Source organism: Taeniopygia guttata, chromosome 2, assembly GCF_048771995.1.
Source record: "Taeniopygia guttata chromosome 2, bTaeGut7.mat, whole genome shotgun sequence".
Classification (NCBI taxonomy): Eukaryota; Metazoa; Chordata; class Aves; order Passeriformes; family Estrildidae; genus Taeniopygia; species Taeniopygia guttata.
Window position 1 is genome coordinate 105,522,449 of NC_133026.1, and position 24,616 is coordinate 105,547,064.

The 24,616-nt window shown below is 42.1% G+C and overlaps 1 protein-coding gene across 4 annotated transcripts in view; it reads right to left on the minus strand.

Annotated features, from left to right (window-relative positions):
• Positions 1 to 8,310: 8,310 nt before the first annotated feature.
• The window catches only part of ANKRD29 (ankyrin repeat domain 29), a 31,225-nt gene continuing 14,919 nt past the window's right edge, over positions 8,311 to 24,616 (minus strand). Inside the window, exons 5-10 of one of the 4 annotated variants that reach the window (XM_002195222.6) lie at positions 23,580 to 23,678; positions 20,613 to 20,711; positions 14,733 to 14,831; positions 14,173 to 14,268; positions 12,994 to 13,092; positions 8,311 to 11,804 (exon numbers count right to left, since the gene is read on the minus strand). In XM_002195222.6, the coding sequence (XP_002195258.1) occupies positions 11,721 to 11,804; positions 12,994 to 13,092; positions 14,173 to 14,268; positions 14,733 to 14,831; positions 20,613 to 20,711; positions 23,580 to 23,678 (576 nt within the window). In that variant the 3' untranslated portion in view covers positions 8,311 to 11,720. The other 3 variants (XM_072924574.1, XM_041714721.2, XM_041714720.2) reach the window with 3 other exon arrangements.

Here is a 24,616-nt window from a genome sequence, read left to right on the forward strand (position 1 = left end):
CTCGATACCGCCTCCCCCGTCACCGCCCGCCCAGAAACACCGCCCCGGCACCGCCTCCCCCCTCACCGCCCGCCCAGAAACACCGCCCCGGCACCGCCTCCCCCCTCACAGCCGCCCAGAAACACCGCCCCGGCACCGCCTCCCCCCTCACCGCCCGCCCAGAAACACCGCCCCGGCACCGCCTCCTCAGCACGGCCTGTCCCGGTGGCGGCGGGCGAGGCGCCCGTTGGGCCACGGCCGCTGCGCTCCGCGCTGCGCAGGGCGCGGGGGGCGATGCTCTGTGGGGGCCCGGCGGGAAGCTCGTCCCGGTGTGGGAACGGAGCTGTGTCCCTCCGGGATGGACCATCCCCCCCGAGCTGCACCGGCAGCCGGGCAGCGGCATCGTCCGCGCCCGAGAGTGTTAATCGCGTAGTTTGTAAATACCAAAAGTTGCTTTAAAAACCTTTGGATTTGGGAAAAGCGCCTTAATTTGGCTTCAAAGTCACTGATTCCTGATTTCTAAGGACTCGTCTCGCAGCCCCGCGTGCCTTGCAGGTGCAATATTCAGGAGCCCCGGGCTGCCGGCGAAGGGCCGCTGTCCCGGGGCTGTGCCCGCTGTCCCGGGGCTGTGCCCGCTGTCCCGGGGCCGTGCCTGCTGTACCAGGGCTGTGCCCGCTGTCCCGGGGCTGTGCCTGCTGTACCAGGGCTGTGCCCGCTGTCCCGGGGCTGTCCCGGGGCTGTGCCTGCTGTCCCGGGGCTGTGGGCTGTCCCGGGGCTGTGTCCGCTGTCCCGGGGCTCTGCCTGCTGTACCTGGGCTGTGCCCGCTGTCCCGGGGCTGTGCCAGCTTCCCGGCCCGCTCCTGACGTGCTGACACCGGGTGGCCTGACCGCTGTCGCAATCAGCAGTTCTGGAAGTGCTGGCTGCGCTCTGCCAAAGCTATCTGCGTGTTTGGGATCTGTTCGGGACCTGGCTGGGAGGAGGCACAGTAAAAATAGGGCGTGAGGCATTCCCGTGCATGCAATCTCTAATTTCCCCGCCTCTTTATTGCCTTCCCCGACACTATATTGCCTCCGCAGACAGGTAATGCGCATTGCTTTGCTAGGCTAAAACATGTAATTTAGCTGATATTGCCATCTGCTGACGGAAACGCAGACTAGTCTGGGTGTCAGCGCCTCACGGGCTGGCGTGTTGGCCGGCAGTCTCCCAGGGGTCACGGAATCCGACTTTCCACTGAGAGTAGAACGCGGTTAGAGCAGGTGGCTCAGGGAATTGCCGGCTATTAATAGCTTCAGAGATGGAGACTTCACAGCTTCTTTGGACAAACTCTTCCACTGAGTGACTACTCTTGGAGTGAAATGTTTTTCCTGTATCTGAAGAGATTTTCCCATGTTCCATCTGGAGGCTGTTGCCTCATGCTGTCGTGGTGCTTGTCTGAGAAGATTGTGACTCCTCCTTCTCCACATCCTCCCGTTTGGTAGCTGCAATGGTTAGTAAGACATCCCTACAGCCAGCTGCCTGCTTCGGGCTGAGCAAGCATGGCTCACAGCTCCAGCAGCCCCTGCTGTTGGGGTGGCAGTAAAATACATTTTGCTACAGTATGTCAGTATCTTTTTGTTTGTTTGTTTGTTTCCTCTTTTTCTTCCCTTTTTTTTCTGGAGCGAGAATGGGGGTTGTTTGGTGTTTTGGGTTTTTTTTCTTGTTCTGGGAAGGCTAAACCTGGACACAGCACTCCAGCTGTGGTCTGACATGTCCCGAAGAGAGGAAGAAGCCTAACCCTTGACTACTGACCACCCTCTTGCTGATGATGCAGCTTGCTGACTCATGTTCAGCATTTCACCCAACCACGCCATTCTTTTCTTCCAAACTGTTTTCCATCTAGCCACTGCCCAGCTTGTATTTTTCTCTGGGATTACTCCACCCAAAATGCAAGACTTGACATTTGGCATGTGCCAAACAAAGATAGAGTAGTTAAAGTCACGTTGTGTTTTAATTTTCATGTCATAAATAATAAATTTATTCAGGACTATGCAGCGTGATCCTAGAAGCCAGAGAACTAGTTCAAGGCACTCCACTTAAGCAGAGAGTTCAGTGGGCATAACTTGCATAGCTTCAAGGTAAAAAAATGCAAGAATCTTGTGAAAAAAAAAGCAAAGGATAGCAAAACTGACTGAAAAGAAATGGTGTTTTCTTTCTGTATACATTACATAGCCAGTAAGTTATTTAAGAATGAGAGCTGAGAGAGAAGCAATGTACAATGCTGTGGAACAAGCAAGTGGAAAGCTACTGCAAGGACAACTTTCACCATAAAATAATTAAGTCCATAACATCACCCTTGTCTACCACCTGCAGCACAGAGAGAAAGGGTAGTATTTTAATATTTATCTAACTGTCTTGCCAGTATCTATAGATGTCTGACTAAATTCACACTGTTACTCCAGTGCAATCCCTCAGAGTGCTGCCTTTTTGCACTCACAAGCTGATGTGGTGTAGGTATGAAGACCAATTAACAAACACTGAAAACATCTGCACAATGGCAGATGCTGGAACTCAAACAAGTATCTGTTTTTATGTGGCCTCTATACCCTGGCAGCCAGGTGAAAAGAACAGGGTATGCCTTCAGTCCTTCTGCAGCCATTGGTCTTGGTCATGGCTCTGTGCCAGATTTGGGGGATGAGGATGCAAAGCTATACCTGGCAGCTCATGGGCATTTAAGCACAATTGCATGAGTGTTATCAATGCAAAAGTTGGCACCATGACTGTGCCATATCTTGTTCTTTGTGGGCAGGGAAAAAGTAGCCTGGAATAGTTAACCCAGGTCAACATGCTGACAACAGCTCATTGCCTTGTCTGTGACACACATGGAGAGAACATTCCCATTCCTACCTGCTCCTTCAGAAGGACATTTAGCAAGTTATGTTTTATAAGGTTCCCTTTTAAACCCAGAATTATGTGTAACTGTTATGGTCTTGGAAGGTTTATAGGAAACACTTACTCTGGTTCTCAGCAGTGTATACAAAAGAAAATTTTCCTGCCTGGAAGAAGAACCTGCTACTAATTCATTGAACAAGTCCTTTAACTGTTCATTAGGGTCAAACCAGCCCTAATCACTGGATACCCTGAATGGTGTAAAGTTGTCTGCTGGAAAGCTCATGTGAAATAACTTTGTTGTGTTCCGTGTCTTTGATGGAAAGCCAGGAGTGTTGCCTGTAGGGGTATGGGCTTTACTGTGTATCCATCCCTTTGCTGAATGCAGAAATGAAACCTGTGTTACCACTTCCAGTAGAAACTGAACACCTAGTTGTAATGACCTTGCAGTTTCTAGATGGCAATCTGTCTGTAGAGTTACTTGTGCCTACCAATGGAAACACAGTACGTGACTGTTTTGCAGCAAAATCAATTAAAATGTCTATTACTGTTTATTCTCCATCATTTATAATATTATTTCTATTGCAATAACCCTCAGAGGCACTTGCAAGGACTGGGAGCTATGGTGAGCAAATTCATGTGGGAAAGGGAGATGTTCTCCTTGGGGATGTCTTGCAATCTCTGTGCAGACAAGCTGCAACAGGTGAGCGAGAAGTCTCACCCAGTTTCTCATGCCTCTAGTTTTATGTAGACTCACTCAGACAAAACCACTGTAGCTTGTTCCAAGACTGTTTTTCCAGCTAAACCAGGATAATGCAAGTACTAAAAAAGCTTGGTGTTTCCTATTTGGTGTTGTAAACTAATCATATTCTTTTGATCAGCTCTCATTTGTCTGCTTTCCTCAGCTATGGAGGCCTGCTTGGCTTTTAATTATACACAACTCAACATACCTGTCATTTTAGTCAGATGCTCTTGGCTTCAGATTAACCATGTGGCATCAAATCAGAGTGAGGGGGCTGAGATGTGTCTGATGCTGCCAATACTCAAATATGCAAGTAGTTTGTCAGGTGATGCTTAATCAAGTCTGTTTATCATCTTTTTATCTGCCCTAGTGTATTTTGCTCCACCAACTTGTACCAATGTGTCCTTATTTACCCTTCAACAGTTCTATAGTCACTCCTTAAATCACATCTTTTCTGCATTTACCATTGAAGTCAGTGAAACTTGTTTGTTTTCATTACATTCAGGTAAAGTTATTTACTGCATTTTATCAGAAGCTTGGGATTTGAATTGAGTCAACTCAGTGTTTGTTCCAGCTTTGCTACAGACTTGTTGAATGAAGTGGGCAGGCCCCAACCTAGCCAGCGTGATTTCCTCTTCTATAGAGAGGCGCCAATTGTGTGGCAATATGTGGCCCAAGAGCTCCAAAACCAGGTGTCAACCACTGAGCTGTTGAAGGAAAACACTGTAGAAGTGCAGCTTATTATTGCAGCAGAGTCTGCAGACACTCTGCACTTACTGCTGTGAGCAAATATGTGCAGTGTGTCCTCATGCCAGACACTGTGCATAAGCACTGATATGCTGACAAATTCCAAGTTTGACCTACTAGCTGCTGTGTAGGGTTTGCATTACCATCAGTCTACTGAGCCCTTATAGCACCACGCTGCCATGTGGTGACAATTTGCTGTGCAAGCGGAGAATATGGGCAAAACTAACTGTCACAGAGGAGTGCCTAAGGGCACTATCAAAATCTGATTTTTCAAGAACAGGAGACAGGACAGGGTTTCTGAACTACAGTTCACCTGAGGAACAGACTGATTTTGATTCAAAGACACTTAGTCAGTTTTATATCAGTTGGTCCCAGTGAGTAGGGTGTGATGCAGTATCATGGCCAAGGCACCACCTGCAGAAACTGTTCTTAGAATGTTCAGAAAGCAGAATAATTCTTCTGCCTCTTATGCAACGTATTCCAGGCAAGCATGTCATGAGGTTGTGATATTACTTTTCCAAGGGGATTATGAGAGCCTATATCCATATGTTTGGTGTATGCATACGTGTGCATGTGTATACCACACAAGAACATAACTGTGCAATCTGTATAAAATAGCAGACTGTTCAGGTCTGCACTGTAGGTTAGGGTCACTCTCCATCTGTGCATCCAAGCCATTTGCCATAGCAAAAAGTTGTGTCGGGTGTTCCTTCCTCACTTAGCTATGTTCTCCAACAGCACATCCCAGATCACTCTGCTGATCCTTTTTCCTGGCAAGGTACAGCACTGTGCAGTTCTGGTGCCAGTTCTCAACCAACAGACTTGACATTAAAAGCAGGACATTAAAGCATTAGTCCAGTTAAAATGCCTTCTCAACATTGTGAGAGCAAAATTGATTATCTAGAGACAACTTAGGTATGTGTCTCAGATTACATCTTGCCACAGTTGCTAGGCATATGGTCCTGTTATTGATCCCATGAGAGTTATCATCTCTCTAAGTCACAGAGAAGGTGAAGCAAAATCTGTATTGATTGATATATTTCAAGATCAAAGGGATTATTATGATTACATAATGTTAGTTCCTGTATGTCATATAATTTCATCCAGTAATTCGTGCATCAAACGCAAAATGTTTCAGCTGCTACACATCTTTCAGAATGAAAAGGAATTGTTTGTTTTCTTTTTTTAAACTCAAATGATGAAGGAACCATCTCAACAATTTGTTTCTGAAATAATTATCCTCAGTCTTGAAAATCTACAGCTTGAAGTTTGAATTTGTCTACTTTCAGCCTCTTGATAGTGTTTTGATATGCTTTCATGTGCAAAATTAAGGAGATTTTCACTCCCAGAAATCATCCTTTGTAGTGATTTAGGCCATGAATGAGTCACATTGCTTTCCCTTTATATTCTCTGATAGAGTGGGATGCTTTATTGAGTTATGACCATAGGAATTTTTGATGATGAGCTACTCAAAATGTAGCTCATCACAATAGAAAATTGTATGAACAAGGCAAAAAGCCTGGGATGTCAAACACAGTGAAAACAGGTCAAAATATTGGCTTCAGTGTAGACTTTTTCCTTTTCATAATGCACATAATCCACTGCACACCATAATAAGCACATCAACAGGGTGTTGACTTTTTTTAGCTGAAATATGTCAGATAAGTGTAAGGGCCAGTTTTACATCTAGGAATAAAACAGGACCACTAAGACATGTTTGACTAATTAAAAGTACTGTCTTGTTCCTTTGGTTCCTAATGTTACTCTTTATAATCTTCCTTTCAGAGACATCTGACCTAATGGACGTTAAGTGTAACTTTTTCAGTAATGTCTGTATATTTGAAATAAACCTTGTTATGTTATGCTAAATTAATAAATTAAGTCTTCCTGTTCCCAAGCCACCCCATTTGTTTTTCTTTTTTTCTCCTTTTTTTTTTTTTTTTTTTGTGAATGCTATCTCATATGTGAAGACCTCGAAAATAATAATAGTCTAATCATCGAGTGGAATAGAACAAACTGGTCATTATGTAAATATGAAACTAGTTGTAAAAAGAGTAGAATAGAGAAGAAAGCAAAGAAATCTTGAATTATGCAGAACAAGATTATCTGAGTAGTATGTTTTTGTTGAAATAATATGGAAAAGCATATTTTAGTAAAGCAACATTCCAGTTGCAGAATATTAGTCTCACATGGGGTTACGTGAATTTATATATGCTTTATCAAATGCATAAAAGGTCAGGTAAAAAAAATGGTGGAATTCAGAACAGTATGAAACTCTCATGACTTTCCAAGGGGCCAAAAGTAGAGCTGCTGTGAGAAGGAACAATTCCATTTAGTCCCAGGTGTGCAGTACAATATCCTGTTGCTGGGAAAAAGAGCCTTGTTTATTACCTTTCGTTAGGCTTGTAGCAAACATTACCATTCTAACACCAATGACTCTAGACAAAGCTTGTATTTTATGTCTGTTCAGTGTTCATATCAAATGAAGTACAAATGGGCTGGGGTTTGTGCTACCTCATTTTCTGTACTACAATTCTGAAATTTCTGAGACATCAGATTTGGTTAACTTGTGGATTTTCCAATAGTCATTAGGACTGGCTGGAAAAGGAAGTGTGAATTATTCTTGCAATTAGCTCTGACTCTGAGGCAGATAATCTTCATTGTAAAGAGCATTAAATATAACCTGCAGCTATTAGATCTCATGCTTTAATTCTCTCTGCTCTTCAATGCTAAACAAAGGTGGGTGAATCAATAGTGAGATGGTTTCATTCCAGGAGAAGAGCATGTGCAAGTCAAGTGGAACATTATTGCCTTTTGTATCATTACTGAATAGATGTGCCCTCACACTGCACTGCAGTGATAATCTAAATGAAGAGCTCCATGTATTTTGGAACCTCTGAGGCCCCACCACTACTATGTCTATGCTGGGATGTCATTTCTCTCTAGACCCTGCAGGCTTTTCCTTGTGCTCATCCCTATCACACAATGGCTTGATGAGGCAGCAAGCAGCAGGCCTGTATAAGGCAGTCACATACCGAATCTTGGTTCGACACAGCTGTGTGAAAGCTTACAGCTCTTCATGAAAACAGAAGCAACAGTGAAACGGTGAAAAAGAGTTCTATAGATCAGGACTATTTTCTTGCACCTGTTTCAACAATCCAAACTGTCTCAGTAAAAGAACAAAAACAGTCTCTCACAAACAACCCTTTCTTGCACGTAGACACCTTGTCCAAGACTGATCAATTACTACGGGGTAACAGCTTGTTACCAACCAATAGGAGATAGACATGAGAGGGTTTATAAAACTGTATAAAGGGATGTAAAAAATAAAGTTTTAGGTTTTTTTCTCCTTGAAAGGGTATGTCTCATTTCTCTGAAACAAGACCAACAGCAACAGCTTGATACTAGTGAAATAGAAGAATAATGCCCTATATTTTTCATCAACTCATGGCTGTGGCCTTTTGCTTGGTTGCACATCCGTTGTACTTGCAGCTGATGGGAGGTCACCTGCAGAAATATAGAGGGGACAGCAGGCTGAGCTTCTGGCTCTGAATGTGCAGAGAAGCAAACCTGAAATCAGTATGCTAGTGGAGCTTATTCTTTTTGGAGATTTAAAGGGAAAAGAAACCCCAAAACCCACTCAGAAAAAAAATTGTTGCATTATTCTGTCCCATTTCTATTTCACATCTTTATATTATATCTATCTTCATCCTGCCATCTATGAAATTAGTTTAGTGCCCCATAATTTCTGAATCTAAATGTCTAAATTTACTCTTTTCTGTTGACATGAACTGATGAAGAGCTGTTGTGTTTCAGTGGTCTGTGAATGAAACAATTTACTTCCTTGCTTACCTCACCAATGTAGTTTGGAACTTACAAAGATAATAATATCTGTAGAATACTTGGAAAACCTTACACAAAAGGCACCACAACTATGCAAGGAACAATTGCCAATATTAGTGAATCACTTCAGCCACCAAGGGAAAATGGGTTTCCTTTTTAATACAACAAACAAACCACAGCAGTATTAACTAACACTTTAAAGATAACAACACTTTAAAGATTAACAACACTTTAAAGATAAAGCTACATAGATAAATACTAATAATTATTAAGGTTTCTTTGTGAAAACATTAATTGCATGGTGATAAACAGTATTGCAACTTTAGAGACCACATACAGGCAGATTAAGCACCTTTGGGTTACAGGGAGCCCAAAACCGAAACCATCCCTCTCTCCAAAGGTTCCAAGAAGAAACAAATGCTCCCAAAAAGAAGGTTTCCATGCCAGAAGTCTCATTTTGGTTGAATAGTGTCTTTGCTGAAATTAGATTCATTTTCAGCCTGAATCAGGCAGAGAAAGACTTCAGTGCCAGTTCTCCATGAGTAGCTCCCCCCAGACAGCCTGTGTGCTGTATCAAGAAGAGACCAACAAATCCCTCAATTTAACCTATGCTAGCCCCACATTCCAAATGTTGTTCAGAAATCAGAAAAGCCCATTATAGTACAAGATCACTCAAAAGAAAAAGAAAAAGAAAAAGAAAAAGAAAAAGAAAAAGAAAAAGAAAAAGAAAAAGAAAAAGAAAAAGAAAAAGAAAAAGAAAAAGAAAAAGAAAAAGAAAAAGAAAAAGAAAAAGAAAAAGAAAAAGAAAAAGAAAAAGAAAAAGAAAAAGAAAAAGAAAAAGAAAAACCTGGTAGCTGCATCTTCTCAGATCAGCAGATGCTCTGTATGGGACACAGGGACCTAGGTGTTCTTCACATGTTTCAAGAGATCCCCAGCTGCAGTGACCATTCATAGAGGCAGCTGGACACAGGACTTGGAAAGTCCTACTCTAAATGGTGAGAAGCAGACATGCATCTTCCCATGAGCAGGCATAGTTGAAGAAGCTCTTTGCTGAGTAACTGCTCCCTTTGGGATGAGACAACTCTCCCAAGAAAATACACCTGGCAGAAAGGAAGGGCCACCTGTAAAAACCAAGTACCTGTGTTTGTTGCCCCAGCTTCCTTACTTCAGCTGTGGTAGGATCACTGTTGGCTTGACTTGTCCTCCTATGCTCTGCTATCAGGAAAAAATAGGACACCTTCACCAAAAAAATGGATCCTTCCACATTTTTCAGGAGGACTGTGTGGTTATTACAGCCTTTGTGATATTAATAGTATTTATTGCATAGCTACTAAAGACCTTCTAATGATTACTCACTTCCTTTACAAATATGAAAGGGCTTTTCACCTTGAGACTGTGGTTGTTGCCAGTTGTTGATCTGTAGAAAATTTAGGATGAAAGTCCGGTATTGAGGCCAGGCTGTCTAGAGTCCCTCTACTGTTCTCCAAAATCGTATGCCCATCTTCAGCCCACTGGAGGCTTCAGATATACCTGTCTTCTCCAGTGTTGTTTGTTAAAGAAGTTAAAGTGCAGTCCCTTGTAATGCTGTGCAATTTAAGATCCCAATAAGGCTCTTGAGATTTCTGCATGCTCAGTATTTTTTAGTCTTTTGCAGAACTTAACCCTGGATACAGTCATCCTTTAAGCATCTTGCATAATTCTTTGGTTCTGTACCAGTTCATCTGCAAGTTTCTGTTAGGCACAACATTATTTTAATTTAAAAATACAGCAGCATAAATTACCTAAACAGATAAACTTTTCTTATTACATTGTTGGAAAACTTAAAGCTTTCCTATTTAATGCAGAATAGAAATTGAATAGGAATTCCAGCATGCAAGAAAAGGTACACCTGGTTCTGTTCTCTTCACCAGAACACTGACTTCTTATCTAACTTACTCACAAAAAGAAGAACTTTATAATTTGATAATTCATATAGCTAATTTGCAATACATAAACTACATTCGTGTTAGCTCACTTACAGATTTCCTTTTAACTCACCAAAACAAAAATGCAGCAGTTCAGCTGAAACATAGGCAGACATTTCTTAAGAAATAATTATTTTGTGTCCTTACAATCTTCCTTGTCTTCAACTTGTAAAGCAATTTAATAATTTGCCAGGGGTAGAAAGTGGTTGAAGTGGGATTTATGTACTGAACTAACTTTTTACCTCAACTCACTCTAATGTTTTTGTGGCTAACATGACATGGCATATACTCTTTATACTGCAGAAATTACTGGGTTTTAATGGGGTGTCTTAGAGCAACGTGGTTGAAACATAGTTCCTCACAAGCTGCCTGCAATTTGCGCTGCCTTCCCCACACAGGCACTAGTAGCATGTCTAAGTGTCTTAACCACAATAAAGGCCAAAACTGCTGCTCAGACTTCATTTTTCATGTCTGCAATAATTAGTGGGCCTGTTCAGGTATGGCTACGTGTAACCCTCTCACCAACTGTGGAAACACCTGTACACTGTGCACTTCTCCCTTAACTCCTGCCACAGACCTGGGGAACGAGTGCTTTGCATAGTAGCTGTGGGTACTAAGCCATAGTGTCATGTATCTGACTGCAGAACATATAAATACCACTTGTGTAGCATCTGTGCGGTTTGTTGTGTTTGACAGCTGAGCTTCTGATGTACTTGCACCTGTGGAAAAATGCCCTTTTGGGCATGGCTGGTTTGCTCAGCAACCAGTCTTCCTCTACCCATAAAAATGCACACAGGGTTGGGGAAGGATCCCCATAAGCTGCGTAGGCATCGCAAAATAAACTGCTCTGCTGTGTTTCTGTTGCTGGACAGATTGGCAGATCAAGATACTGCAATTGAGAGGACTTCCCCTTGCTTTTTGTTTGGTTGGTTGCTTTTGGCATCACTTGTAATACTCTTGATCATTTATGTAGAGCTTCATGTAGTAGCAAAAATGTTACCTCAGCCCTGGGCTGACAGGAGAACTTTTGCTGTTGTGACGGCTCAGGCAGCATCTCACCTCTGGTCTCACGTGGCACTTGGAAGTAGAGAGGAATAGTCACTGTCAGCAAAGGGAGGGCAGGGGCATCATGGGGCTGCTCCGCGGCCAGCTGAATCCAAACAGCTGCAAGGTCTGGGTATCCCTCTGGCACAAGGGCCGAGTGCTCCCTGCCCACACTGCCACAGGTGTGGCCATGACAGGGTGGGGTGCGTGTCTGAAGCTGCAGGGGTGCTTGCCTGTGCCGGGATGCGTGGGGAGCAAACGTCGGTGCTGGGATCGGTGGGATCCTGGAGGACAGGCAGGGCTGCGGTGCAGAGGCAGCTCCTGGGCCACCCCCTGCTCTCCTCACGGTCCCGCGTTCAGCCATGCCAGGCAGATGCCCCAGCCCATGGCGACCCTGTGGCAAGGGCCTGGTGCGCTCAGGGTGCGTGTACTGGACAGGCTAATCGGTTCTGCAAACTGTTCCAACCTAGGATTACTGTCATGCTACTTGTGGTCAGGGCACTTCTCTGTCAAACTGCATCTGCCATAGGGCTGCATTAGCTTTTCCTTTGCTTTTCCTTTGCACGGAGCAGTCGGAGGATGCGTTCATTTTTTGTTAGTTCTGCTGGCAATTCATTTGCCTGGAACAAAAAACCCTTGAGGTTAGAAATGAATGAGTATTTCCCAATCATGGTTGAAAGCATTACACTCTAGAGAAGATCATGCTGATCATTATAATGACATGGGTTTTTTCTAGTGTTGTCTTCACCCCTGTTGAAGATATCTTAGGAAAACACCTTTCAGTGTTCAAATCTCATATAAGTCTTCAAAATGATCCCAGAATGGAATCTGAGTGACAGCTTATTTTGTGCTGACTATCCAGGCTAAATGCCCTTGGGCTCCCTATGCTTCTGCCACAGAAGTAAAGGAGAGCATAGCTGCTGATTTTTTGGGGCAGATGAGGCAGGTCCTTATGTACTAATGTCCATAAAACTCCAAGGGATAACTTAAAATTGTGTTATGCTGTAAGGTTGGTAATAGAACATGAGTTTGTTATTGTTTTTTTTTTTATTTATTGGATACAATTTTGGTAACACAAAGCATTTATGATGAAGCTGTTTCTGAAAATCAGTAATTCTGTCCTGCAATTATACCCTGTCAGTAGGAGAGGTTTCAGCCACACTTTCTTCTACTGCACATCCTGCTGCTGCAGATCATTATCAGTAGCAGAAAAATCTTGTACATTTTAAGGTTATAGTATAAACCCAAAATGTCTAGTAACAGAGACTGCTGTGTGAGTGGCATTAACTGTGCTGCCATCAAGTGGAATGATGCAGAAATTAAGCCACAGATTTTATATTAAATGACAAAAATATCTACAACATATGTGCTGGATTACTTGTTTTACAAACTTTCACTCACCCAGAAGTCAGTTCCAGACCATTCATTTACAGCTTAACAAACCCATATCAAACCCTAGCAACAAATAGTTCAGAAACATGTCAGAAGAAGACATATTCACAGAAATTATGAAACATGTAATATTAAAATACTTCACGGGATAAAACTCTGGTAAGTTTTCTATAGAAAAATTGCTGTTATCAAAAGAATGCAAAACTAATTAAAAAAACTAACAGATCTATGTAAGATATATAGGAAAAGTGCATGTAATTTGGGATTGTTTTTTTTTTTTTTTTTTTTTTGGTATTGGGAATGCCCTGAATTCTACACAGAAACATGGGCTGTCCCCACCTCGATGGCACACATGGCTCTACCGCTGAGCACTCCCCCTGTACTCCTCGCCTGGGAGGATGGCAAGCCAGGACCTACCTTGTTCCTCAGGCATGGATCCGCTCCTGCCTCAAGGAGCAGTGCCACTGTCCTCACGTTGCCACTCAGGACGGCTGCATGGAGAGCAGAGGTCCCATTCTAGGAAATGCCGGTGCAGGTGTTTGTACCGTGCATGGGAAGAAAAGCAAAAGGCAGTGAAACACAAACACTTGCAAAGAACAGACCTACGAGTGAGAAAGAAGTAACATGGGAAAGAGTAGGTCATCAAAGACATAGGGTCTGATTTAGGGTGCTGGCAGCCTGGTGGGATGTGAAGGAGGTGATTTTAAATGCTTTAATAAAAATTAAAAGAGAGTCAAGTTCACTTTACCACAAGTTCACTTTACCAGAGCAGTACTTCCTTTTGATAAACATCCTTGGCAATAGATCAGAGATGACATGAACACAGTACGTGTTTCTGCCTGGCAAAATCAGTCATTAACAAGTGAAACAGAAGCACAAGCAGTAATGGAAGCCATCTGTGCATTTTATCTTCTCTCTCTGATGATTAATGGCCTCAGTGTCAGGCAGCTGATAGGTGGGGGAGTTTTATGGCTGGCCTTTTGTTTGTTTGTGGTTGCAAACTGACAGTTCAAATATGTGTGGAAGCTATTTCATACTCAAAATTAATAACTAAGTTCATGTCACCTACGTTTTCAAGTACATTAAGTTTGCCAATCATTTGCATGCACAGAGGCCATCAAAGTATGTGATTTATGGACACATAAAATTAGGTCAGCCATTAAAAAGCACCTCCCAAATAGCTGTTATTTTTCAAGTCACATCTCAGAGGAAAACAAAGTCAAGTGGAGAATCTGCTCACAACAGATCTTTTACACTATTTTGCTAAATGCAACAGAAGGTTGAGTATAATGTTAAAACTGAACAGTCAAAAGAGTAATCTCCTTACAGTAGAAATGAAATCAAGTGCCAAAAAGCAGAATTTCTTCTATGACACAATGTGCTTCCTCATTCCAAAAATTAAATTCACAGTTTTGTTTAAAAAGATTTGTAAGTGGCATTAAGGCTAAAAAAGATAATTTCTTTTTTATTTTATTTTTTTTTTGGCTCAAACTCCTATCATCTTCCATTAGAGTAGTCCTAAATGACAGATTTTTCATCAGACCCTTTGTCTTCTTGTGTTCCGCCTTAAAAAAAGCTCTGTGTTTCACTACTAACCTTTAGCAGGCCAAGTGTGGGAGAGAATTTCAGCAACTCTTCTATCACATTGTTGTAGCCTTTAATGGCAGCCTTCAATAAAGCAGTGGTACCATCCTTTAAATAAAGAAGAATGTCATAAATGCCTTGCTTGCATTTCCCTTGCAGGGGAGCTTGAGGGGAAGAAAAAGCTGGAGGGAAATGCCAGCTCTCCCCATGCATCTGAGAGTCTCCCCTGCTCATCACCTTTTAAGGGGTACCTCCACAGCATGTGCTGCTGGTTTTAGGCTACAGGGAGGATTGTTCCTCTGGCAGGCAAAAACTTCGGGATAAAATGAACCAGTGAGACTAAATACATCTCTGTCTCTCAACTATGTGGACATTTCCATTCCCTTATTCCAGAAGGTCCCTCCAGGAAGCTGTCCCAGATATAATGGAAAAAAGAAAACCCGTGGTGGGACTTTGACACGTGACAAACAGGACTGACTCTGGAGGCACCAAGCCTCCATCCAGGCAGACTTACAGCCCCCCAAGTGAGGCATTAAGCTGCAGCATGGAGCGCAGGAGGAAGCGACACTCACATCCCGGGCGGCATCTCGCTCAGCTCCCCGGAGCAGCATCACTCGCACCACTTCGCTGTGACCCATCTGTGAGGCAATCCACAAGGGAGCTGTCCCATCCTGCAAACAAAATATCACTGCTGATGGCTTCACTTCAGTGCCCTCTGATATTTTACTGCCCAAGCCTACTGGAATTGATGTACTTCAATTACTCAATCAGATCCTACAGAGAGACAAATGCAAAGCTGTGTCCAAACCCATGTGGTAGGTTGGTGTATTAAGTCAGGACAGCTTCAGTTTGTGGAGTAGGGCCCCCTTTACCGCCTTCTCTTGCGTAGCTTGCCAGAAACGTGCATTGCTCTGTAAAATTGAAGCCCAGTAAGGCACCAGTCATACCTACACAGGGAAATTTGAAACATAAGGGCTAAAGGTATCCTGTGTACTTTGAACTCTAGGTGATCAGATGGGACAGAGGATACAGACAAACCTCAGCATGCACAGGCAGATTCTGCAGCTGGGTGCCTGCCCATAGGGAGTGAAAGTTGTTTCACTTTTGCTAGGGAGCAATGCAAGGTGATCACCAACTTTCAGTATTAAATTACATTGTCCACCCTCAGAGAATTGGGTAAAAACATCCTGCCTTACAGCGAAGCTAAGTATTTCACAAATTTTATCTTAAAAACAAGGCAATTATCAAGGAATCCAGCATGAAAAACTCTGCTTTGGAAAAGTCCTATGCAATTATTATTTGAACACAAAATCTCAGAAAATGCACATTCAGAGTAAGATAAACTTTGCGATGGATTTGCCTCCCAAAGGCAAAAGTGAGTTGAAGCACTAGAAGTATTTCACACTGCAAGTAGAATTTAGTTTTTGATTCTAAATGGCCTGATTCTCCAGACTGTGGGGGGACTCCAGCAGTTATATGATGCCAAACTTATTCATGAGCCTTTAAAACAGGCTTTGCCTGTATGGACTTTAATGCAGAAGTGAGGCCCCACAAACAGGATGCCTGATTCTGTCTTTAGGGCTTGCCAGCTCCCCTCACCACCCTCTGCAGCCTGTAGGCTTGACTTGAAAGAGGAAGACAAACTAAACTGAGACTTCAAAAACAGCCTTAATGAAAAGATTCATGAGAAATCAACTTTTTACATTAAATAAGATAGTGCCACTTTGATCAAAGAAATAGTCTTGCTTCCCAGTGCCACCTGAAGATTCCTATGACATGAACCCAGAAAACTGTTGTTGAATCAGTTCTCTGCTTTCCATAGACTAGTGAATTAACCCTTTGAAAGAAACAGAAAAGTTATTTCTTCCTTTGATATAATAATCTGGGCTTCCCTTTTTCTGGTTCTGAGAAGGAACAAATGCACATGCTGAGATCTTTAGTATTCTCAAACAGTGAGGAAGAGGATCTTTGCCCACCCTTGTATAATTTATATATTAACTCACTGAAATTAGTGACTGAACTCACTCTAGTATATAACCTGTTAATATGAGTGTTCTTTATGATTAAAAAATAACAAAGGCTATCTTGTATACAGAGTATGTGATATTAGTTTGATGGTAAAAACTGTCCATCTCAAATTTATTTATTTTAGTGTTTTCCCTACCAGAAGCTGACACTTCATATTTTTCTAATCTCCCTCCACCAGAGGGCTCTAGAAAATAGCAATAGGTGCATTGAAAAAGCTGCAAAAGTTGGAAAATATCTGAGAGCAGCCTGCACAATTTAATCTTTGTGAAGAACCAGAGCTGTGCAAATCCACACTTGTATTTACACAAGCAATGAAAACACAGGCTCAGCATAGGAAATAAAGCAGATTTTGTTTACTCACAGTGAAGTTTGTAGGAACAACCCCTATTTTCAGTATAAACAAAAAGGAGCAAAAGGAAATGCAATTGTTGGGTAATATCACTGGTACCATTAATTGTCATTAACAATATTGCTGTCAGACATTATCCTCAGCATCTCAGCTATAGGATAGAGACAAAAATACATTATGAGGATGAGTGGCTGTATTGAAGGACTTAGCCTGAAGAGAAGAAAGATAGTGAAGATAGTGATGGACTCACATTGACTATGGTCAGCTTCTTTCTCTTAAGCAAACAGCATCTAGCTGCTATCATTATGCAAATATCTATGATATTTATATTGAGTAGATGAGCTTTCTGTCCATTTAAAAATTAGTGAATGATACAAAGCAGATACTACATTTTACTAAGAGGTCACTTGTGACTTCATGTGTAAACAGATATTAGGACTTGGAGATGAGACAGGAAGAAAGTGAGAACAGGGAAAGATGCAGTTCAAAAGCTACTTTCCTTTCCTTGTCCCTCTGCCCACTCAGCAGACTGCAGATCACTACATTCCTAGAATAATTTTAAATATCCCATATGTTTGTAAGGTGTTGTTTTTTCCACATTTGGTTACAAGCTAGTATATATGGACAACACTATTATATCCATCACCCAGAAGTTCCAAATAAACTCTGACTGAAATAATTCAAGTTATTAGATATTAGATAGATATTAACTAATAGATATAGATATAGATACTAACTAATAGATATATAGCTATATGTATATATATTAACTAATAGATATGTAACTATAGCTATAGATATTAACTAATGACTTCATCTTGCAGCTTTGAAGCTCTACTTTTGCTTATGGCTTGAAATTTTAGAAAAGGCCAGATTGGGGTGGGAGGTGAAAGACCCCTCAAATTTCCAGTAAGTATTTCCAGGGGCAGACAACCCCTACTCTCACGCTACTCAGTGTCATATCCTCCACTGCTCTGCCCATTAGTCCACTTCACTACTACAACTTATTTGCCAATTCTTGCTTGCTGAAGTGTACCCGATATAGATTTACTGGTTTACATGTATGCGTAATTGCATATCAAGTGCTAAGAAAAAAGTCATTAATTTTCAGGTTATTTTGAATCTGCTTAGCCAGGCAGGATAAAGCCTGTTGGGACACAGATTGCCAAAACAGCATTGGCAAAGAATCTTACAGCTTTGTTTTGTAAGTTGAAGAAGCATAGAAACATCTCCTGCAGCAGGCTTCAGACATTGCCCCCAGCTCTGTCTAGACAAAAAGATGACAAAAGAATTCCTGCCCAGCTCCTCAATTTTGGCAAGAGGAGAAGGCAATTACAACCCAAGAGAAAGGACATTGTCAGGGAGAAAGCTTTCCAGGAAGCTTTACTATTTGGTCTTGCAAGAGCTGAAGGGCTTGCACGTGGACAGCCAGGACCATCCAAAATGCTCTGTGGTGTCAGAAATACCCCTATGGGACAGGACATGGGACACCAGACTTAGGGAAACTGGTACCCACCACATCAGCAGGAGGAGACATAGAAGGCAGACACACGTGTGCAGGTCCATGGATTAAGCCACCAAATTCCCAAGACAGAGAGGAAAACTAGGACACCATGAGGAAAGAGAAGATGAACTCACACCTGGCACTCTGCAGCCCTGTATTTGAGGTAACGTTGTCTGGAAAAGTTTTTTACCACAGTGAGAGCAATGCAGCTCGTAAATGAGAGTGAGAGTTGTCTGGCATAGAAACCGACCCCTTTAGAGCTACATTCCTCATGACCAACACACCCCCTTCTAACAAAGTACAAATCCATTTGTTAGTAAGAAAGAGACTGAAGTTCATCCAACCATTACTTGACTAATTAAACAGTAAAAATGTTCCATTTGTTAAGGAAATGTTTCAGATTACAGTGGGCTCAAATACAAATGCCATGCACTTATCCAGGCATAATCTTAGCAGGGATCAGAGGTACCCTCAAGCAAAGAAGGTCTGTCCTGCTGGAGATGAAACAGAAGAGCCAGGAGGAACATTCACACAGACACAAGTCTTTGCCTCAACTAAGATTTAAAATTGCCTCGTGAAACATTGTGTTGTCGAAATTGGATTAGAGAGCTAGGGAAATAATGTCAGAAAGAATTAGCTGCATTATAATTACAGATAGCAGAATGCAGTTTTAATGGCAACAGGGTCAGCCAGATGTAAAGTTCCCCAACTCTATTTTGACTTACTCAAAAAGCATTAATGCATACCTTGGTCTCTCCTTCTACACTGAAGCATTAGACTTAATTAACAGCTTTTAACATTTCTTAAGCTTTTCCTAGGGACACAGTGTAGAGGCAACCTAGGGGCAGCTAATGGATAAATCCAAAGGGTAGCTGCCAGCACAGTTCTGGTGCTCAGAGGTGGAGCTAGGGGCAGCAGGAAAACTATTTCAGTTAAGGCCCTTAAAATAGTAATCCTCTTTCCACAGCTAGGAGTGTACACAGAGCAGAAGCATATAGATCAGTGTCTGTTGCCAGGCTATGATTTGTCAGGCTTTTGGTGCAGATGAAAGGAAATACTGAAAATACTTGGCAGAGCTTGTCTCATGCCACGTTGTCCACTGTTATTAGAGTTTTCACACTCATTTGCTTTTGCCTTCTGCTTTTTCACTTGCTGCAGTCAGCCACCTGGCTGACACGCATGATTAATTACAAGGAAAAGACCTTATCCCATCAATTTCAAATGTGCAGTGAAGACCCAGGACAGACACCTTGCCTGCAGGGTTTCAGCAGACCACAGGCAAGGGTCTCTCAAAGCAGGTAGAGATTCCTGAGAAGCTCTGTCTCTAACCAGACATTTCTACATGCTGGGTGTAAAGCTAGTTGTGCAACTCCACCTCTGGCTGCTTAGGCACGGATTTTAGCATCAAGAAACAGCTAAAAAATTAAGAGACCCTTTTATTTGGAAAGCAAGACAGCTTTCATACATGTCTCTGTATACCACCTATGCTTACCTATTCCACAGTTAGTTTAAAACCTAGAAAGCCCCTTGCACCCTTACCTAACTCCAGTGTCCAGTGATGCACAGTGGATCCAGCCCCTGACCCCCTAGCAGGGATCTCTGAACCAGCCACAAATCTAGCTCACACTTCCCATTTAATGATCAAACAGCAGCCGTACTGCTTGCAGAGGAACTAATTTCATGCTTACAACTGCCACTGGTTGTATGTGCTTGCAACATCAGGCCCACTAGAGTAACTAGATGGAAATGGGGAGAAAAGCTTTTCATATGTACCAAAAACTTACAGAGATGAAGGCAACACTCATGCTTGAATTTCAGAGTGTACAGGATTGATGCAAAGTAAAACAAGCAAATAAACAAAAGTTAAACTAAAAAGAAAAGCATTTGTCAAAGATAAACTTTGAACCCAAAGCCATGTCTGAAGGTCTGGATATTTCAAATTTAGTACTACATCCTCCTAGAGTGCTCAGATTTTCAAAAGCTTTTAAAACAATTTCACAAGAACTCAGGGATGCTGTAGGCTGTGTAGACCTTCAAAAGTACCATACAACACAAACAGATTGATAGTTGCAAGAGGTGGTGCAAGGCCCTTACATCAACATTCCATACAGCTGGAGGGTTTTATTTTGATTTAGTTTGGTGCCTGACCCAAACATGCATGTGGTTCAAACCTGTTTAAAGGAGCAGTCAGTGGTTTGATCTGCTCTAGAATCATAGCATCATTTAGGCTGGAAAAGACCTCTGAGTCCAACTGCCAAGTCCACCACCAAACCATGTGCCCAAGTGCCCCATCTACACTGTCTTTTAAAAACGTCCAGGGATGGTGGCTCATAGGGTATAATGTGTAGATGTGGAGCAGAGCTTTCAGTTTCAATTCTTTCAGAAATGACTGAGATATTGACTTCAAAATCATGTTACCAATCTGAACTAAAACACAGAATGTTGACACAGCCACAAACTGTCTTCCAATGAAACACCTCCACAGGAATCCAATGCCTGGAGAAAATTCCAGTGTTAATTTTCATAACTATAAAATTAGAACCCAGCTCTGCTCTGCAGTGTTGATCATACCTGCCGTGGCTGGTTAACCTTAGCTCCTGAGGAAAGCAGCAATCGGATGACATCCAGATATCCTCCTTGTGCTGCCAGGAAAATTGCAGAAGCTCCATCCTAAGAACAAACACATCAGTCTTCCACTGCGTTGGAGCAATGCCATTTTTCCACACAAAAACAAATCAAATTAAGTTCTCAGCCTTCTGTCATTATGCTTTGTAACAGCAGATATACAACCATGCTCAAGAAATAACTACCAAAATACATAGTCTAGTTCATAGTAAACTGTGGCAAGATTTTCATTCAGTATGCACAAATAGTGGCTCATATATTAAATCCAGCATTAAATCCCGTGTCTGGAATACTAAGAGTCTAGTTCTTTGAGGCATTAAGCTACATAACTAGAAATTAGTTCCTGTACAGCAACAGAGGTTCATTTAGCTTTTATATGCTCATGCATGTGTGTTCTGCTACATGGATACATGGTGGAGCCATGTCAGGTACTTTGCAAGACTGCAAACCCCACCACTGAAGGCTGCCTTTGAGGCTGAAGGAGTAAGGCCTGTGCCATACTACTGTGCCACCCCAGAAACCACCATACTTCTGCTCTGGCACATCTTGTAGAAGAGCTTTCACCTGTAATATGGTAATCTAAAAGTATTTTGTAGCCATATCAGAAACCAGAATTTTCCTGCAAAAAGCTTGTGAAATAATAAATTGTGAACAAATACAGGGTTTTGTTTTTCTTTGACATGTCTTTCATGTGCAGATGTTCTCAGAATTTTACTTCAGAGAAACCCCTTCCATAGGAAAAAAAAATTAAAAGTCATATTTCATTAAGTATTTTTGATGGAACATTTTCAAACAGCATTATAATCCATCTAACCAACTATAAGTAGAAATCTGTATTGAGGGTGTGACAGGTGTTTACCCATCCTACATCCACAGCACCAAGCACAGGATGTGCTAGAACAAGTCTTCCCAGGAGGTGAGAATCTTTTCATTTAAATAGAGACAGGAATTAACCCCTTTACCACATCTCAGATGTGCAAATACACCTCTCATGCCAATTCAGGCAGGTGCTTATCACAAAATACAGGCCATTTTAGTGAAAGCCTGATGTTGACCTTGTTGGCATATCACTATGTTGGGACGAAATGCTGTTGTCTGCAGAGAGAATGTGCACAGCTACTCCTCTAGCTGAAAAACTCTGCACAGACTTGGTGAAACATGAGCTGAATACAGTGCCCCAGGGACTGAATTTAGGATGTTTGACATTGATTTCAAGACAAATGTCCTGGTAACACAAGAGGTGTCTGCTGGAACTATTAATGCCTGTCCCTGGGCCCTCTGATGGGCTGTTTTCTCTGGTTGCTGTGTGAGTAGATGAAAAAATCTGCCCATACCAGAGCCTTTGCAGGCTTCCTCCAGATGCAGAGAACACTTCAATTTAGAAAGTAAACAAGGCTGTGTAATATTAAAAAAAAAGCTCTCTTTATTGTAGGATCAATCAAGATGGAGAACCTTGCATTCACTGATACTTATTTGATTTGAATGGATGCTGTAATGAGAGTGCTGTTGTGAGGCTATAATGCATTTCTGCAAGAAGTACCATTTAGCTAGAGTATTCTTTTGTCTCTTGTTCTCCTGACTCCTCACATGAGTCAATTTAAGATTAAAACATTGATCTTGATGGTTTTGGGAGGAGTATCCAAATGTATGCTCAAAATCCCTCCCATTCAGCTGACAGTGAAACTGCCATCCAGATACCACTTGACAAATGCAGCTTGGCCCATATAAAGAGCTAGACAACACTTTTTTTTGAAGAGATTGTATTCTTATTTTATTACACAACTCTTTCTGACTGGCTTTGCCCAATATCTGTGAGCAATAAAAGTACCTTTTAAAATCCAATTGCAAATATTGCTCATTTCCAGAAGAGACAACAAGGAAGTTATTTTATTGCCCTGACCTCTGGGTAAGAGTCTGCAGGTGTGGCAGCATAGCTATTTTTAAACTGAGTGGCAGCCCCTGGGATTACCCTGCAGAGGGATGAATCACTGCCCTCAGATCAGAAAGACAATTTGCACAACAGTAAGGGTGGAGCAACCTTATTTATAAATGAGGGGTGAGGCAATACTGAGGTGGGGATCCCCCTATGACCACTTCTGCAGTCACCAGCTCTCAGCTCCCCTACAAGCCAGTAGGAAGTGCAACAGCATCCTGCAGATCCAAAGCCAACAGAAACAGATGAAAAAACTCACATATATTGGAGAAACAACTTCTTCTTTGTCAGTCTTGAGTGCCCTGGGGTAGGAAAGAGTGGGGTGGGAAGCAGAGGCAAAATCTGCTACTCATTTCTTTTGAATGCTGAAAAGCTCAACTTATCTGTGTCTCTGTTGGAGTAAATTAAATCCAGAGCTTCGTTGGTTCAATCCAGCTTTCAGAAAAGTCAACTAAACAACATCAGTTCAGCCATTTTAACCTTACTTTTCCCAAAACACCGGCAAACTGGAGATTCACAAATATCAAATAACATAATTATAATTGATATTAAAAAAAAAAACTGCTTTGAAGTAATTTAAAGATTTTAATTTTTGCCATTATTTCTGGCAGAAAACTAATGTAGTTCAGAGGCTCTAGAGCTATACACTCTTCTGCAAATCATGGTAGAGCATGGTATGCTCTTTTGTCCAAGGCTAATGGGTTGCACAACTCTGTTCCAGATTTGGTACATATCCTCCATACAGCTTATGAACCAAAAGGCAGCCAAAGAACCTTTTCTGATTTTGTGTTACTTCTCTCAGCATCATGAAAAGCAGACAGTTAACAAATTCCACATCTTAGAGGAACAGAGTACTATAAAACTGCAGTGTTTGGCAAATGCCTGTCAGTGCTGGAGCCAGGGTGTCTGCTGTTGTCCAAGCAACAGCACATTTGTTCCACCACCACCATTGTCAATATTGTGTGCATCAAATAACTCACATAGAGTTGATCATGAATGTTGGCACCGTGCTTCAGCAGAGTTTCCACTACTTTTGCATGCCCGTACTGACAGGCAGCCAGGAGAGCTGTGCCTCCATCCTGTGAAAACAAAAAAGAATGGGTACAGTCAGGTCAGAGGTCAGGTGTTGGGCTGAACTTCAGCATAAAACAGGAGTCAAACTTTAAGACATTTCAGAATTTGTCTCACAGCAGTTCTGTAAAGAGTAGCTACTGAATCTTTCATAACTTTAAAGCCAAGTGTTGACATGTAAATCTTTCAACTTGGCTCAGTCACTATATAAATTTTTCCCCTGAGTTTTAGGGAGGGAAAGGAATGAAGAAAATTCTGTTTTTCATTCCTCATTTTCTGCCTTGCCATTAGAAGCTTTTCTCCTTTCACACCTTCAAGCTCCTCCACATCTCTTCCTTTTACAGCCAAACTCATCATGTCTGCCAAACTCTTCCACCGATGGAAGGATAGCACACCTTTCCACTTCTCCAGTGTCTATGGATCATCTGCTCTTCTTTGGCCGGAACCTTGTGCCCTGTTTTGTCCTGCCTCTCATCAGTGGATTGTTGGCCTGAAGCTGAGCAGAGAGGAAGCATTCTAAAGTGTGCTAGCTGACTGTGGAAGTGTGAGTCTGACCAAGGTACAGCCACCAGTGAAAGCGACATTACTGCTGCTTGAGAAGAGATCCCCGCAGGGGGGATCAATCCCAAGCACTTAGAGTTGCTGCATACCACCACTAAAGGGAGACCTAGGCACATGCATCAATCCTGTTTGTAGAAACACTCCCTTGGGAGCCAGCTGAGAAGGGAACACCTCAGTGTCACTGGTGTTTGACTCCAAACCAGCTCAAACAACTGAGACAGCAGACTTGGGTCTTGCCATGGTAAATGTGCTGTGCTCCACTCAGAAATCATCAGTATTTCAGACACAGCTATGGAGAGGAAGTTCTTATCCTCTGCCTGGGATGGCACCATGCCATTGTGCAAGGATGATGCACACCCCAAAATGTCCCCACAACAGGTCTTCT